The following is a 16287-nucleotide window of genomic DNA, read 5'->3' as shown; positions in this document are numbered from 1 at the left end:
GGGGTCATTTTTCGATCGTCACTTTAAACTTCAAACCAAACACCTTGAACTTGATGGTTATTTTCCGAAGATTAGGATTTACCTAAAAAATAAAGAAATCGTGGATTTCAGGTAAAATCTTCTGGTCTGAACGCGGAGAGCAGCGGGACGGGAAATCTCTCCTCTCACCGTTTAGTGAATAAGCCCCTCAGTCAGGGGGTCCCGCTATTAACGTCGACTGATTAAGATTCTTCTCTACAGACTAGACGGGCCGGATGGGGCCGATCGGCCGGCAGACTTATTGTGACATTTAAACTCAGATTTGAGGGCCGACACGGTCACGGACACTCAGAGGAATGAGTTAGAGTGGATTCCGGGGGTTGAGTGAACTCACCGGCTGCGCCCAGTAAACGGGGAGATCCCGGCACAGAATATTAATACCGATCCCCAACTCCGCGGGGTCCGCCGCTTCCTTCTCCATAAGGTTATAGGACAGAACGTTATCCGCCGGGGCATCCTGGGGGCAGAGAGAGGGGAGAGCGTCCAGAATCAAGCTGAGTAATAATCCTGTGTGATGAAACCTCAGGAGGCTCTTTGTCGGAGAGAGAAGGATCTATTCTCCGGAGGAGACGCATTAATCCTGCTTGTGAACAGTTACAGGCGGTGAAGGCAGATGCCCCGTGTATTGGGCTGGGGGGGTTGTTGGGGGGCAATCTGGACCTCGGCTGGGATTTAAGGAGAGTTTGGAGACGGACGCCAGCGGGGGGTAAAAACAGATTCTGGATAAAGAAAGTGTTACCGCGTGTTACCGAATGACATGTGACTTACATGCGTGTGGAAGGACTCGGCCGCGCTGATCACGGCGCTCGCTGACGGGGTCTCCCTGTCCATCCCGGTAACGAAGCATTTCCGGCTGTCGGGCTCTTTAAAGGCGATCAGGTTCTGTAAAGCGGCGCGGGCGACCAATCAGCATTCAGCAAATACCAAACCCCTTCGAAACTTTGTAACTTCCGAGCGACGGGACGCCCCCAAACCCCCGACCCCCGGAACTCACCCGTCTGTAGTCGTAGAGCACGGCAGCCGAGTGATTGTTGGTATTCACAAAAATAACGGCCACGTTCTCCAGCTCGTCGACGAACACGGTCTGCGTCACCTCCTCGCCGTCCATGGAGTTAAAAGCCATCGCCACCATCTACGGCACAGAGGAGTGAACATGCGCAAGCACCGGAACCTGCCGGAACCGGCCTTCATCTGGAATTATCTACGGCCCAGGGGTCCCCTGTACCAAACCGGCTGCACCGGGGGGCCACACAGAGCGTTACGTATAACCCTGACGTCTCAGCACATGCAGTGTGGCCCCCGAGCCCCCAGCACCGGCTACTCACCCTCTCCGTGTGTTTCTGGGTCAGATAGACGCCAATTAAAGCCGATCCGATAACGATCAGAATCAGAACCAGGAGCAGTAAGAGGATCAGAGCCCAACTTTTCCTGCCCTCGACTGATTTAGGAAGAAAACTATAAACCTGGAATTGAGAAGTTTAACGGTTACTATGACGGCGAAGTTACCAGTCCTGCCGACAACCATTAACCCGTGAAATGCCAGTGCGCGAGGGATCTCCATAGCAACCCAGCGGCCAAACTCAGAAGGGAGGGCTGGAAATATTCTGGCGCAGCGGGCAGCAGTCTGCCCCCGGTGTATCTGCCCCATGCACCTGGGTGGGGGTATTAGTACATGGCAGGGTAATTCTCATCATGTTGGAGTCACGCGGCGTGTACATGTTTGGCACAGGTAACCCACGCATGGGTGGATAAAACACGGCTGTATACGCAGCGGGACCCCCGTACCCCGGATTCATCTTACACTTTGCATATAATTGGGCATTTTGGCCAGGGAGTGCACACTCACCGGCGGGTCCATGCTCAGCTTCTCGGGGCTCTTGGGGTCCATCCTGATGACTTGCGGGGAGGCAGATGACCCTTCGCTTTCACGCGCGCTATTTATATGACTTTACTGACCCGGCTCGCAGGGAGCTCCCCGCGGAGGAATTCGGGATTAAGAGTAAAAATACAAAGAGAGAGAAACCTGCCAAGGGATTAATCTGGGGAGAGGTCAGGAAGGTGTCAAAAGCGTCAAGAAACGCGCCAACGAGGAAGAGCCTGGAACGTCATCGATAGATCGCAGCTTATGAACCACGGGTCCAACCCGCGGGGTAACAAACATGTCAAGAAGAAGAAAGAGCCTGGAACGTCATCGATAGAACGAAGCTTATGAACCACGGGTCCAACCCATGGGGTAACAAACGTGTCAAGAAGAAGAAACGCACCAACGAGGAAGAGCCTGGAACGTCATCGATAGAACGAAGCTTATGAACCACGGGTCCAACCCACGGGGTAACAAACGTGTCAAGAAGAAGAAAGAGCCTGGAACATCATCGATAGAACGAAGCTTATGAGCCGCGCTGGAACCAAATGCCCCCTTCTGCCAGGGCTAAGATCACAGCGGGGCCCGAAGCCACTCGCCGTGACAAATCCTGTTACCCTGACAGGTGTTTGAGGTGCCAGAAAGGAAGCGTTCAGAAAGTTGCGTAATATTGGACTTTATTGTATATTATTGCGGATTTTGTTGATGCACTCGATGAGAGTTTATTTTGAGACATTAAGTTCTGGGTGGATGGAGTTCGTTTAAGGTGTGACTCGAATTCCCTAACCTCGTGTCGCCAGCACGCACCTTGTGCCACGCGCTCCTCCTTTCACTCCCTCGCATTTGCTTGCAGTTAGCGGGGGATGGGGGACATGGCTCTCAGGAACTGCCCCTACGCCATGCGGGGCCCAGGAGTTTGGTGCCTCCAGCCGCTAGGTGCCCAAAGAATCAGAAACTCTGCCCCAGTCATTTTACATGAAGTATTTCCTACACACAGCGTTCTCGGGAGTTGCTTGAAACGTTTCATTAATGTTATGGCAAAAATAATTATTATTAATTACAATAATAATATTAATAATAATAATATTAATAACAATAATAACAATAATAACAATAATAATATAAATAATAATAATATTAATAATAATAACAACAATGATAGTAATAATAATAATATTAATAATAATAACAATAATAACAATAATAATAATATAAATAATAATAATAATAATAATATTAATAATAATGATAATAATATTAATAATAATGATAATAATAATAATATCAATAATAATAATGCAGAATTTCTATTACTTTCTTTATGAAGTCACATGGTTCGAGTTCCTCTAGTCCGAGAATATTGAACTCGTTAAACCGATAACCAACTAACTTAATCCAGGTTAACCGCCTGACCCAACTCTCCGGACGCTAATCAGATGAACACATTAACCGTAACCATCTTCTAACCCGAATCCGCCGACCCGCTTCTCCCCAGCAGGGGGCGGCATTTCCCCAGCGAATGGCATCACTGTATCCGGGATTCCCCACCATCGCTTTTTATCTCATTTCTACCTTTTCTACCTATAATTACATCAGAGGGTTCACTGGGAAGCCCGTATTTAGTTATTTGGAGGAGGAAGCGATGATATTTTGGGGCAGAAAAGGTCACATTAGTCCCCGGCACGATCTTCAAACTGGGAAATTTGATCTGGATTTCTTCCAAAGTCCGCTGACCCCGACCTTAACTTAATAAAAACCAGGAACCGGGATAAAAAACACGCCGCGGATGAGGGTCTCACAGGGGTCCCTACAGTGTGTGCAGCATGCCTTCCAAGTGTCCCTTTTTAGGGGGGACAGTCCCTGCTTTAACCCCAAATCCCCATGAGCCGCGTTCAGCCGGTATGTTTCCGCTAGTGAAATATTGAATCGCTCTGTAAGGACGCTTCTTATTTCGCGCATCGCTTCGTGCCCCGGTTTGGGAGTCAGAAGTTCGGCGGAAAACATTAAGAAAAGACGTGAGAAGAGACGCGTTCGTCGCATTAAAGGATCTGCGGTGCTGCGGATCCCGCCGGCGGTGTCAGGAGTGGGATCCCAGTAACCGATTCCTCTCCTGTATTATCAGAGATAACGACTGACACGCTGCGTGTGACAAACACTAGAGCTCGTCCTCGGCGCCTCTGTGTTTATATCTCTTACCTATAAAGCGCCGGGATTTTCTACGGGAACGCTCTATATAGTTGTTTTTTCTTAGCTAATGTAGATTTTTTGGGTGCTTCGGCGTACGGAAGATTCTGGTGAATCTGCGATGTGTTAGTGACCGCGATCACCAAATCTCTGCGCCGGGTACCGACCAGTCATTGCGAGGGTTACACTCCGGTGGCAGTGCGAGGGTTACACTCCGGTGGCATTGCGAGGGTTACGCTCCGGTGGCATTGCGAGGGTTACGCTCCGGAGGGGGAAGGGTTAGATTTGGCGGCGCGGCGGACGGGCTCTGCAGTAATGCCCCCGGCGGGTCTCGTTTCCGCGTCTGACTGCAGCCAGACGGCGCTGCTTTGTATGCAGACGGCGAATTATTTTACGGGGATGAAAAAAAATTCAAAAAACTGAGCAGCCGCTTGAGGTTTTTTGGCATAAATTTAATATCTAAAAAGCGCCAGCGCCGTGTTCAGAGTTTTAGCGTAAAACGGTGTTTTGTAAAACAGGGGGCTCCAAAGACGGACCCCCGCTGCGTGGACCCGCGGCGCAGTCTGCCGGTAACGGGTAACGGGGTCGCCTCCGATGTTATTTCCCAGAATTTGCCGTGTTCCGGGGCTATTTGGGGGGCTGGTGATGAATCGGGCCATTGATACCGCCCAGGGGTCCACAGACAACCTCCACCTGGGGCAGAACGCGATCCGCGGCTGGGGCAGAATGCGATCCGCGGCTGGGGCAGAATGCGATCAACGGCTGGGGCAGAATGCGATCCGCGGCTGGGGCAGAATGCGATCCGCGGCTGGGGCAGAATGCGATCAACGGCTGGGGCAGAACGCGATCCGCGGCTGGCGCAGAATGCGATCCGCGGCTGGGGCAGAATGCGATCCGCGGCTGGGGCAGAATGTGCGTGGAAGGGGGACGCGAGGGTCTCGGGAAGGAGAGGAGCCGGGGGGTGAGTATCGGCGGTCCGGTGCGGGGAATTCGCCGGCTCGCGCGGGGTCTGTGTTATGACCGGCGGTGGGGCAAACGCAGCTTCCCGGGAGCAGAGCGGGTGGGAAGCAGGAAGGGGGCAGTATGGGATAGGAAATTCCATGTTGTCGCTGATTTGTGCCCCATGCGTCTGTCCCTCAGCATCCTCCCCGCTCTCCCCCCTCTCCGCGCAGGGGCATCAGTGATGGACGGGCTTCTCCGGCATGATGGAGAGGGGGGGAGAGGATCACAAGAGGTAAGATCTGGGGAGAGAGAGCCGCAGAGACGGCGTTCCGGTGGAAAGCGGAGGAAGGCGTCTGCTGCACCGGGAGGTAAGGGAATGGATCGCATTTATCCGGCGCAGCGACAGACAGCGACCAGCCACCAGCGCAGCCAACAACGGGCTTTATCTGCACAAAGAGGACAGCGCAGCGAGGGGCTCCGCTCACCCCAGGAGCTTGCAATCTCTTTAAAGAATCCCCTGCCGTATATTTTTAAAATGATTGCATTAAATGCAAAGATCTTCCTGCATTTTTTTAAAAAAATTTGTTCTTTTTAGCTTTTTCTTTCCAGTTTTCCTTTCTTCTCTTTTTTTTACCCCCCACCCCCTGCATGGGTCCCCCCAGACTAAATGAGCGCAGATCTGGGTTGGTTCTGCTAGGAGTTGGGGGGTTGTTTGGGGGTCCGGGGTGTGGGCAGCAGCGCATGTACTGCAGCGGGGGGGCCGGCATGCACGGGCGTGATTTCTCCGGTAAGTTTTTGAGGGTCTGTGTAAATCGGTGTGGGCTTCGCTGGCGTGGATTCGGGTCTCAGCTCGTGGTGGGTGGGGAGCGGCGTCCCCCCCAAACCCTTCCCCCCTCCTGTTCCTTTGAGTTTAGTGAATACCAGATGACAGGCTGGGTCTCCGTTTGATCGTATCCTTGACATGAAGCCAAGAAGCAGAGAGGCCCCGGCACCCAGAACATGCAGCGCGTGTGCGTGTTCAGAGCGGACACGTACCGTATGTCCGTGTAGTATATACACGCTATACCCTCCCCGAACCTGCGCCGTATCGGGTTCTAACGACTCGTCTTAATGATTTCATTCCACCCACAGCCGCTAGAGACCGCCATGCAGAGCGTCTCTTCTCGCCCCGGTGACTCAAACTCCGATTTGCCTCCAAGCGGAGCGTTTCTCGCAGTCTGGAGTTTAGCGCTCACCCCGCATGCCGCCCCGCATGCCGCCCTGCAGGACACGGCTGCCCGCTGCCGGTTAATGATTCCTGGCAGCTCCCCGGCGGACGTTGGTCGGCCAAATGGATCGGGTGAGGTTTTTCTGCGGCGCTGTAACCCTTTCAGGCTGGGAGCGTGCGAGGCGTGGAAGAAAGGGTTAAGTTCCGCTGCGCCCCCTCGTCCTGCGGCTTTGTACCCCTCGCATTCCCTGAGACCCTAACTTGTGACGTTTGGTGTCTAGAATCCACGGGTTAGGCTCTCGGGAGCTGGGAGGCGTGCGCTGGCATCTGTACCGGATTGCAGGGGATCGCAGGGAAACTTTAGACGCGGCGCTGCCACTCTCTGCCGCGATCGCTGTAACGAGAGGCCCGCGGCTTGGGGAGGAATCGCTGGAGTTTCCCGACCTGCTGGAGACTTTTACGCCTCTTTGACCCCTTTCTTCCCGAAGCAGCGAGCGGGGGGGGGGTCATTAAAGCTTCAGAATGCGCTCTGCATTTATTAAAGATTTCCAGGAGAAGCACAAAAGCCGCAGTAAGCGCTGCGGGGGGAGCCCGGACCACCTCTTTCTTTCTCTTTCCATTCTTTCTTTGAGAGCAGCGCCGAGTACCCCTGGGGCGTATCGCGCACAGCCCGGTATATCGCCGCCTGACCTCGGAGCGTCTCGTCTCAATTCCCAGCATGCATCACTCGCCTCGATTTAAAAATCCAGCAATGCGATACAGAATGCGAGAAAGAACAAAACCTGCGCTTTCTGCGTCGTCGCGGTTACGCCGCGCATGATTTGCGCTCAGGTGTATCGTAGAGCAGGGGCCGACATTTCGCGGGGAGGAAGATGCGGCTCTGCGAATCCCGTCTAAAAGAAATAATCCCATTTTGTGTTATCGCAGGGTCGAAGACTCTAAGATGGCTGCCATCCGCCATGCGCTTTCCCAGCGCATGAAATGCGGCGCTCTGGGGGTCTCGAGGGAATTTGTGAAACTTAAGTAACGTCGCATATTCTGATTGCACCGATTTGTAACCGAAGATGTTTACCTCCCGGGTACAAAGTATCGCACGCCCTGTTTTATGGCGATCTCGCCGCCAAGATGGCGTCCGGCCAGCCCAGTTTGGGGAGGAGTTTCAGGGTCCGCTGTCCGCCTGATACTTCTTTCAGCAAACCGATTCTCCCGCGCATGTACTTCTACTGGGTATATAGTGCCAGCCGGTGCACGTCCTAAGGTTAGCTGACCCTGACCCACAGAGCTTACAATCTATACCTCTGTGTAGCGACCGGTTTGCTGAGTTACTTCCTGTCAGGCCGTCCCCAATTCTCAGCCGACAGTCCGGTTGCGGTCCAGGCGTCAGTATGAAGATCCTGTAACATGCAGTGCGTGTTTTACGTGTGCGTTCACACGGATACATGTATGTATTTCCATGACCCATGCATGTGAAGGAAAGGCAGATTTCCATGTATTAAAATGGCTGTTTTTTCTAAGGAGGCTTAGAACCAGACGTTTCCCTTTTTCCTCCCCGTAAAGACTTTTATGTAAAGTTGTAACAAGCGTTAAACGTATCGTTCTGCGTTACTTTGTTACAGAAACATCCGGAAGGAGAAAGTGTTTTTTGGGGATATTTCAGAGAACGCTGCTTTGCTTCTCACGCGGTTTTATGATTCTTATATCCTGGGATCCACGTGATGAATAAATCTCTCTGGAGTTTTACTTTGGACGGTCTTCCACAGCAGTAGGGGGTCTCAGGCCACCCCTGCTTTAGGGCAACACTCAAGAATTAATGCTAGTGGACTCACACTCTGACTCATTCTGTGACTCTCTGACTCAACTCTGACTCTCTGACTCATACTGTGACTCTCTGACTCAACTCTGACTCACTAAGTATTGAGCTGGCCCAAGATTATGTTTTTTGGCCCCTCTCACTGGGCTCTGGAACCAAGTCCACGCTATAGTGACTTGGTGCAATCTGCAGGCCCCGTGACGTACTTAAGACCCCCTTTTTTAGTTGTAATGTTGTGGATATTTGCAGTGTTTTGATTGGTGGATATATTCTGGGCATGGACATCTCTCTATCTCTGTGTATAAAGTAAGGGCTATAAATCTATGAATTATTAACTTTACGCTTAAACCGCGGCCATCTTTCCCAGGCCATACGGGCGGCCCTCGTGGGATTACCTCGCTGCTGCGTCTCAGGTTCCGCCAGCCACGCGTTTCCTGCGCCATTAAATACGTTCCCGGGAACTTCCTGTCTGCCCGGGGCTTTCCTGGGGGTGTGGCTGCCATCAGAGGCAGGGAGAAACACATGAAGGGGTGGGGAATGGGAGGGACCAAACTCTGCTCCCCTGCCCAAAGGTTGAAGACCCCAGGGTCTCTTTTATTGCGGTTGGTTTTGCGGACCCCCGTTTCCGCTGCAATGATCCTCCTTCAGTTCATTGGATGAAATGTTGTCTTTTTTAACCAATCAGAGCCCGTATTCCGTGACGCTGCTTTTAGTGAAAACGCATAAATAGATAGATTTATACGCAGCGATACAGAAAGTTCTGTAAATCACAGGAGACACGCAAGCACTGTGCGACCTAAAGAGCTTACCATCTAAAGCAATGTATCTAAGGAGGCAGTGCACTACCCCAAATCTCAGGGCTTTTACCCCAGTTGTAGGGTCTCGGGATTAATGGGGCGATCTCCGAGCATCCTGATTGGTGCTTTTCTCATTACTATATGTCATCTTAAATCCCTGCTTGAATACAGGTGACTTCATTCAGAATATCTTTACCTCCGGACAGGTCACGGTTTCCATAACGACCGTTATTAGAGCCATTTGGCTTCCAAATCACACACAGGATCGGTGTGGTGGGCTATAAAAGGGTTAATATTTGAAAAGTCTTGAATAGAACTCACCCTTTAGTGAATAAAACCCCAATGAAAGCGTTAAAAGCCGGTTGATAGGCGCGCATGCCGCAGCACGTGAGCTCACATTTGTTTGAGCGACGCGTTCGCTCGGCTGAGGGTGATCATCCCCGTGATTAGAGAGAATTCGGGGGCCGAGGGATTTCTGTCGATGAAGTTCTGGAAGCCGTTTAAAGCAGGGACTGCGATTCAGGGAGTCAGGAGACCCGGCGCCCGGACAGCGGGACTGGCGGACAGATCATCTCGTCACTTCGCATTTAAATTAACCCCACGGAACCCTTTGGGGGCCGTTCCTATCGTTATTACTTTTTTATAAAAATCATTATTATTTGTTTGTTTTTATATTTTTTTAATTATATTTTTTCAGGAGCCTCAATGCAAAAAAACTTTTTCAAGTGGGGGAGCGCAAGCTTCACATGTGAGAGGCAGAGTACAAGGTTGTTTTAAGTTTACAGAGAGGGTGGTTGAAGCGCAGCATAGCCTCCCAGCAGAGGTGGTAGAGGGTAATACAGCGACGGTATTAAACATGCATGGGATAGACATACGGCTCCTGAATCTAAGACGAGACCAACGACTGATTAAGGTTTCGGTCTTTACAGCAGGAGAAACGGGCGACTAGACAGGGGGGGGCTTCTGATTGACACGGAAGGTTCTAATGAATAATACAGGGGGGGGTGAGGGGGGTAATACATACAGCCCCCCCCTTGCATGTGTAATTAGCGAGGTCACTGAGGACACGCAGTCGCATTCCTTACTCAATATCGTTAAATATCCTCAATGGAAAAAAAATTCAGAAAACAAAATACATTTCTGAAAACACTTTCATTCTCTATACGTAAACCATACAAATATATATTATACAGTCATTCATACAATATCTTCTTTGTTCACTGACTATATACATGTACATTCTGTATAAATTATATAGACGGTATATAGGGGGCTATGCAGTGCATGTTTACATATATATATATATATAGGGGGTTATACAGAGTATATATATAGGGGGTTATACAGAGTATATATATATAGGGGGTTATACAGAGTATATATATAGGGGGTTATACAGAGTATATATATATATAAATAGGGGGTTATACAGAGTATATATATATAGGGGGTTATACAGAGTATATATATAGGGGTTATACAGAGTATATATATATATATATATATATAGGGGGTTATACAGAGTATATATATAGGGGGTTATACAGAGTATATATATATAGGGGGTTATACAGAGTATATATATAGGGGTTATACAGAATATATATATATATATATATATATATAGGGGGTTATACAGAGTATATATATATAGGGGGTTATACAGAGTATATATATATATAGGGGGTTATATAGAGTATATATATATATAAATAGGGGGTTATACAGAGTATATATATATAGGGGGTTATACAGAGTATATATATAGGGGGTTATATAGAGTATATATATATATAAATAGGGGGTTATACAGAGTATATATATATAGGGGGTTATACAGAGTATATATATAGGGGTTATACAGAGTATATATATATATATATATAGGGGGTTATACAGAGTATATATATATAGGGGGTTATACAGAGTATATATATATAGGGGGTTATACAGAGTATATATATATAGGGGGTTATACAGAGTATATATATAGGGGTTATACAGAATATATATATATATATATATAGGGGGTTATACAGAGTATATATATATAGGGGGTTATACAGAGTATATATATATAGGGGGTTATACAGAGTATATATATATAGGGGGTTATACAGAGTATATATATATATATATATAGGGGTTATACAGAGTATATATATATATATATATAGGGGTTATACAGAGTATATATATAGGGGTTATATAGGGGTTATACAGAGTATATATATATATACACAGGGGGTTATGCAGAGTATTTATATATAGGGGTTATACAGAGTATATATATAGGGGGTTATACAGAGTATATATATATATATATATATATATATATATATATAGGGGGTTATACAGAGTATATATATATAGGGGTTATATAGGGGTTATACAGAGTATATATATAGGGGGTTATACAGAGTATATATATAGGGGGTTATACAGAGTATATATATATAGGGGGTTATACAGAGTATATATATAGGGGTTATACAGAATATATATATATAGGGGGTTATACAGAGTATATATATATAGGGGGTTATACAGAGTATATATATATAGGGGGTTATACAGAGTATATATATATAGGGGGTTATACAGAGTATATATATATATATATAGGGGTTATACAGAGTATATATATATATATAGGGGTTATACAGAGTATATATATAGGGGTTATATAGGGGTTATACAGAGTATATATATATACATAGGGGGTTATGCAGAGTATTTATATATAGGGGTTATACAGAGTATATATATAGGGGGTTATACAGAGTATATATATATATATATATATATATATATATATATAGGGGGTTATACAGAGTATATATATATAGGGGTTATATAGGGGTTATACAGAGTATATATATATATATATATATATATATATATATATATAGGGGGTTATACAGAGTATATATATAGGGGGTTATACAGAGTATATATATAGGGGTTATACAGAGTATATATATAGGGGTTATACAGAGTATATATATAGGGGTTATACAGAGTATATATATAGGGGGTTATACAGAGTATATATACATATAGGGTTATACAGAGTATATATATATGTATATAGGGGTTATACAGAGTATATATATATATATAGGGGTTATACAGAGTATATATATAGGGGTTATATAGGGGTTATACAGAGTATATATATATATATACATAGGGGGTTATACAGATTATTTATATATAGGGGGTTATACAGAGTATATATATATATATATATATATATATATATATATATATATATATATATGGGGTTATACAGAGTGTATATATATAGGGGGTTATTTTTATCTGATCTAGTTGTTTTTGGCCTCTATACGACCATTTTCTTCATCTATTTATTTATATTTTTACAAAATAAAGAAAATATTTCTCTTCCTCGTTACACTGAAAGGATACGCGGCGCCGGCGGTTACATTTCACGCAACGTCCTCTCCATAAAGAGGGGATTATTAAAAAAACATTGAAATTATGGTATTATATCATTAGATTAGAATTTAAAAAATGACATTTTCACCTTTTGAGGGCTTGTTATTTTTCTAATATTTAAATTTACTAAACCCCCCGACTCCTTATCATACTGCCCGTGGGGAACAATAGAATGGCTCGGTCTAAATCACCCACCAGACTCTATGGAGTCTGGTGAAAGTCTATGGAGGAACGGACTTCATTAGCATCGCCATAAAGCGTCAGCTCAGTGTGGTGTTTGAGCCGGGAAAGTCACCCAAAATATCGCATGACTGACAGCGACAGCGGCTCCAGGTCTGCAGATAAAGGGTTTTTTGGGGTTAAATGAGATAAAAGCAGGTTTTGGATATTCTGGATATTAGAGTTAAGTAATTTTTTTCTATAATATCCAGGTGTTTTATTGCAGGACTCCGGTATATGTCAGCGTGATGCGGATTTACTGCTATATGTTGCGTTGATACATTGTAGGGCAGCCCAGGAGTTCCGTGAGACGATGGAAGAGCCTCTCCTAGAGATCAGACGGAAGCTTCTAGAGACGCAGCCGGCGACCCCTTCCCTGAAAGGCCGCCGGTGCCGGAGCCTCCAGACCCCACATATACCGCCCCCGCGCTCGGCGATCCATGTGATTAGCGAGCAGCCGGAGACACCGGAGCCTCCGGACCCCACATATACGGCCCCCGCGCTCGGCGATCCATGTGATTAGCGAGCAGCCGGAGCCGCTATTGCCGCCCTCCCCGCTATCGCCGCCCTTCCCGCTATCGCCGCCCTTCCCGCTATCGCCGCTCTCTCCGCCCTCCCCGCTATCGCCGCTCTCCTCTTCCTCGTTACAGTAAATGCGTCTCTTGCTGATTTAAACACCAGACGAGCCGAGACGATTTTACATCAATTTACGGCTGACAATAGAGCCGCCATTATCCATTCTCTGCAGAACTTAAACCCGCGCATGTAACGCGCCCGCAGCGGACAGCGCCGTTCTTTATTCTCAGGGATTAAATTCTGTGAAAAGAGGCAGAGATTTACTATTTAGTTAAATAGGAATTACAATTTAAATTTCAAAAGGCTCCACACGCTGAGCCGGCCCCATTCACTCTTCTTTTTCCTCCCCACATCCTATTACAGCGCACAGTTATTACCGGGGGGGGGGGGTATAATTGGGGTAAATTGTATTATATCATTTCCCAATTACAGGCAAGTAAAATCATTTAAAAAAATGCTCTTTGCGGTGACTTCCCTTTCGTGGGATTTTTTCATTTTCTTGCTTTGACAAATATTTGCGTTTTTAATATTTTAATAAAAATGTTAATACAAAAATAATGTGTTTGTTATTTAAAGGGTGATGTGAAAGGCAAATAAAGTATCTCTGTAAATAAGGAATTATTCCGAATGACAGGCCGTGATGTCACAGGAGAGAGCGGAGTAGCTACTCTACTAAAGAGTAGTAGATACCTGGCATAGACTGCCAGTGGAAGTAGTACAGGTGAAATAATAGTAAATTAATGAATTCAAGGAATTGCATAAAGTTCTCCTAAACACAGAAACGTGATATTCGGCAACAGATCAGAGCCATTCGGCGCGTCGTCTGCCCGTTTACACCGAAACAGGGATTCTTTTCTGCCGTTACCATCCACACGGGGCAGCTACCTCCCAATTTCTACATATATTTATATAGAATCTGATTAAAAAATGGAATATTTACGGGGAAATGATTTAGTATTTTTTTATATTCTTTTTATCATTTAAATGCCGGGATCTGAAAAAAAGAAAAGGTTTTATTTATTTCAATAGATTTTGTCTTTTTTACACATAGACGTTTTTTAGCTTTTTTTATTATGCACTGATATGGACAGCGTCTGAAATAAGCGTCTTCCTTTTTTTAAATAAAATACCATTTTGCTGTATTTTCTATTTGAAAACATTTCAGCGGGGCCTCTTTATTGCTAAGCCTGCCCAACTCTGACATCACAGAAGGGGCGTCACCTGGAAGCTCCTCTAATAACTCCCATCACACCTATCACACAAAACACCTCGCTCACACTCGCTGCCCATCACTGTGTACATGCGGATCTGTATGACACGGCAGGTGGGTGTGGCTATAGGTGGTCAGACTGCTGTGATGTAACACATAGGGGAGGGCTTTGGAGGAATGACAGCTCTCTGTTTCTAGGCAACTGCAGTAATTCAGTAAACTTTTAAGCAGAGTTTTAAGAGACATTAAAGAGAAAACGACGATTTCTTTCTTTACCTCTCTCTACGGGATGCAGAACGGAATCGCGGCTTTAAGAGCCCCCTAAGGTTGGAGTCTTTAGAGCAGGAGAAGCCGGGGGCCGGATGGGGCCGATCTGCCGGCGGGTTCTGGCTTTCTATCATCTCACTTGGCTCAACGCCACATGAAGATCAGCCAGATATAAGAGAAATGGCATTTTCTACGCATTCACCGCGATAAATCACCGATATTCAGCAAGAGTCGCCGTATTATAGATAATTATATATAAAGGGAATCAGGAGGACCACCGAGAGGGGAAATGCGAACGAGAACAAGAAAAAATATATCATGATATCTTATTTATTATGCCAATTTATTTGTTATTATTATTTTTTATACGTATAACAAAAAAAAGTTAAAATGTGGATTTTCGTCCATGATGATTATGATAGAATAATAAAATCACGCTATTAGAAAGAAATATAATGGCTTTTTTTTCACGATGACTAAAGCCACAGATTCTCCGGCGACCCACACCCAGTGTTTGGATTCTTTATTCATGAGCGGAAATCTTCCGGCGATTCGGGGAATTAGTCACAGCCGAGTATTCTCTGTGCGTCGGCCGCACTGGAGATGTATATGATACATAGTCTGCTCTCGCTTTCACACCTGAAGGGGAGACCTCAGAGGTCTTGAAATTGACTTTATAATGTCGAGCACTGAAAGGAATCGCTGACTGCTGCAGACTCTCTCTGTTCGCTAGGATTTTTATGGCAAAAAGATCTTTTTCCCCTGTAAAGTTTCAGTATGAGGCAGAAATATCATTTTATACGTTTTTACAGCTTTTTTCTAGAAATGAAAGGATTATAGAAAAAGTTCATGAAATTCTGCGCCTTCTGAGATTATGAGGGCTGCGCCGCGCGGTGAATGAAGCCTCGTTAATTAGGTAACTATTTCCTGAGGCTGTGTGCGCTGCCTCTCATCTGACTGCCGAGAACGATCATTTTATTACATTTGGGCAGAAAATGAAAAGCATAAATCATTCAGACAAATACAATATAAACATCTAAACACCCAACAGAGAGACTGTCAGACACTCTGACCGGTAACCAACTGTCATGTGCATGAGACATCAGTGACATCACATACCCTGTGCCTGGGACATCAGTGACATCACACATACCCTGTGCCTGGGACATCAGTGACATCACACATACCCTGTGTCTGGGACATCAGTGACATCACACATACCCAGTGCCTGGGACATCAGTGACATCACACATACCCTGTGCATGAGACATCAGTGACATCACATATACTCTGTGCATGGGACATCAGTGACATCACATATACTCTGTGCATGGGACATCAGTGACATCACACATACTCTGTGCATGGGACATTAGTGACATCACATATACCCTGTGCATGGGACATCAGTGACATCACACATACCCTGTGCATGGGACATCAGTGACATCACACATACCCTGTGCATGGGACATCAGTGACATCACATATACCCTGTGCATGGGACATCAGTGACATCACTTTCAAGAGGAAACAAATCTGTGCTCAGGAGCGAGACTAAAAAAGAAGACATAACAATGGCGGGGATGATGGGCAAAAAGATTGAAATATTACATCACACTAATTTTTACATCACTTTGTCTGCCGCCCCCCCGATACTCCCTACTTTTATTATCTTTCATTATTATATATATTTCAATTCTTTTTTTTTCT

The 16287-nt window shown here is 45.9% G+C and overlaps 1 protein-coding gene across 1 annotated transcript; it reads right to left on the bottom strand.

The window, feature by feature from the left end:
- Positions 1-4: 4 nt before the first annotated feature.
- LOC128469788 (pulmonary surfactant-associated protein C-like) lies at positions 5-1962 on the bottom strand. The gene is made up of 6 exons (XM_053451586.1): positions 1886-1962; positions 1365-1502; positions 1034-1171; positions 808-921; positions 374-496; positions 5-82 (listed from the first exon to the last, which is right to left on the bottom strand). Exons 1-6 carry the CDS (start codon positions 1925-1927, stop codon positions 5-7), a joined length of 633 nt encoding a protein of 210 aa, XP_053307561.1. The 5' UTR covers positions 1928-1962.
- Positions 1963-16287: the final 14325 nt, after the last annotated feature.

The sequence above is a fragment of the Spea bombifrons genome, chromosome 12 (genome assembly GCF_027358695.1).
Source record: "Spea bombifrons isolate aSpeBom1 chromosome 12, aSpeBom1.2.pri, whole genome shotgun sequence".
Lineage (NCBI taxonomy): Eukaryota > Metazoa > Chordata > Amphibia > Anura > Pelobatidae > Spea > Spea bombifrons.
The sequence above is the reverse complement of the archived record's forward strand: the minus strand, read 5'-3'. Positions and strand labels throughout refer to the sequence as shown.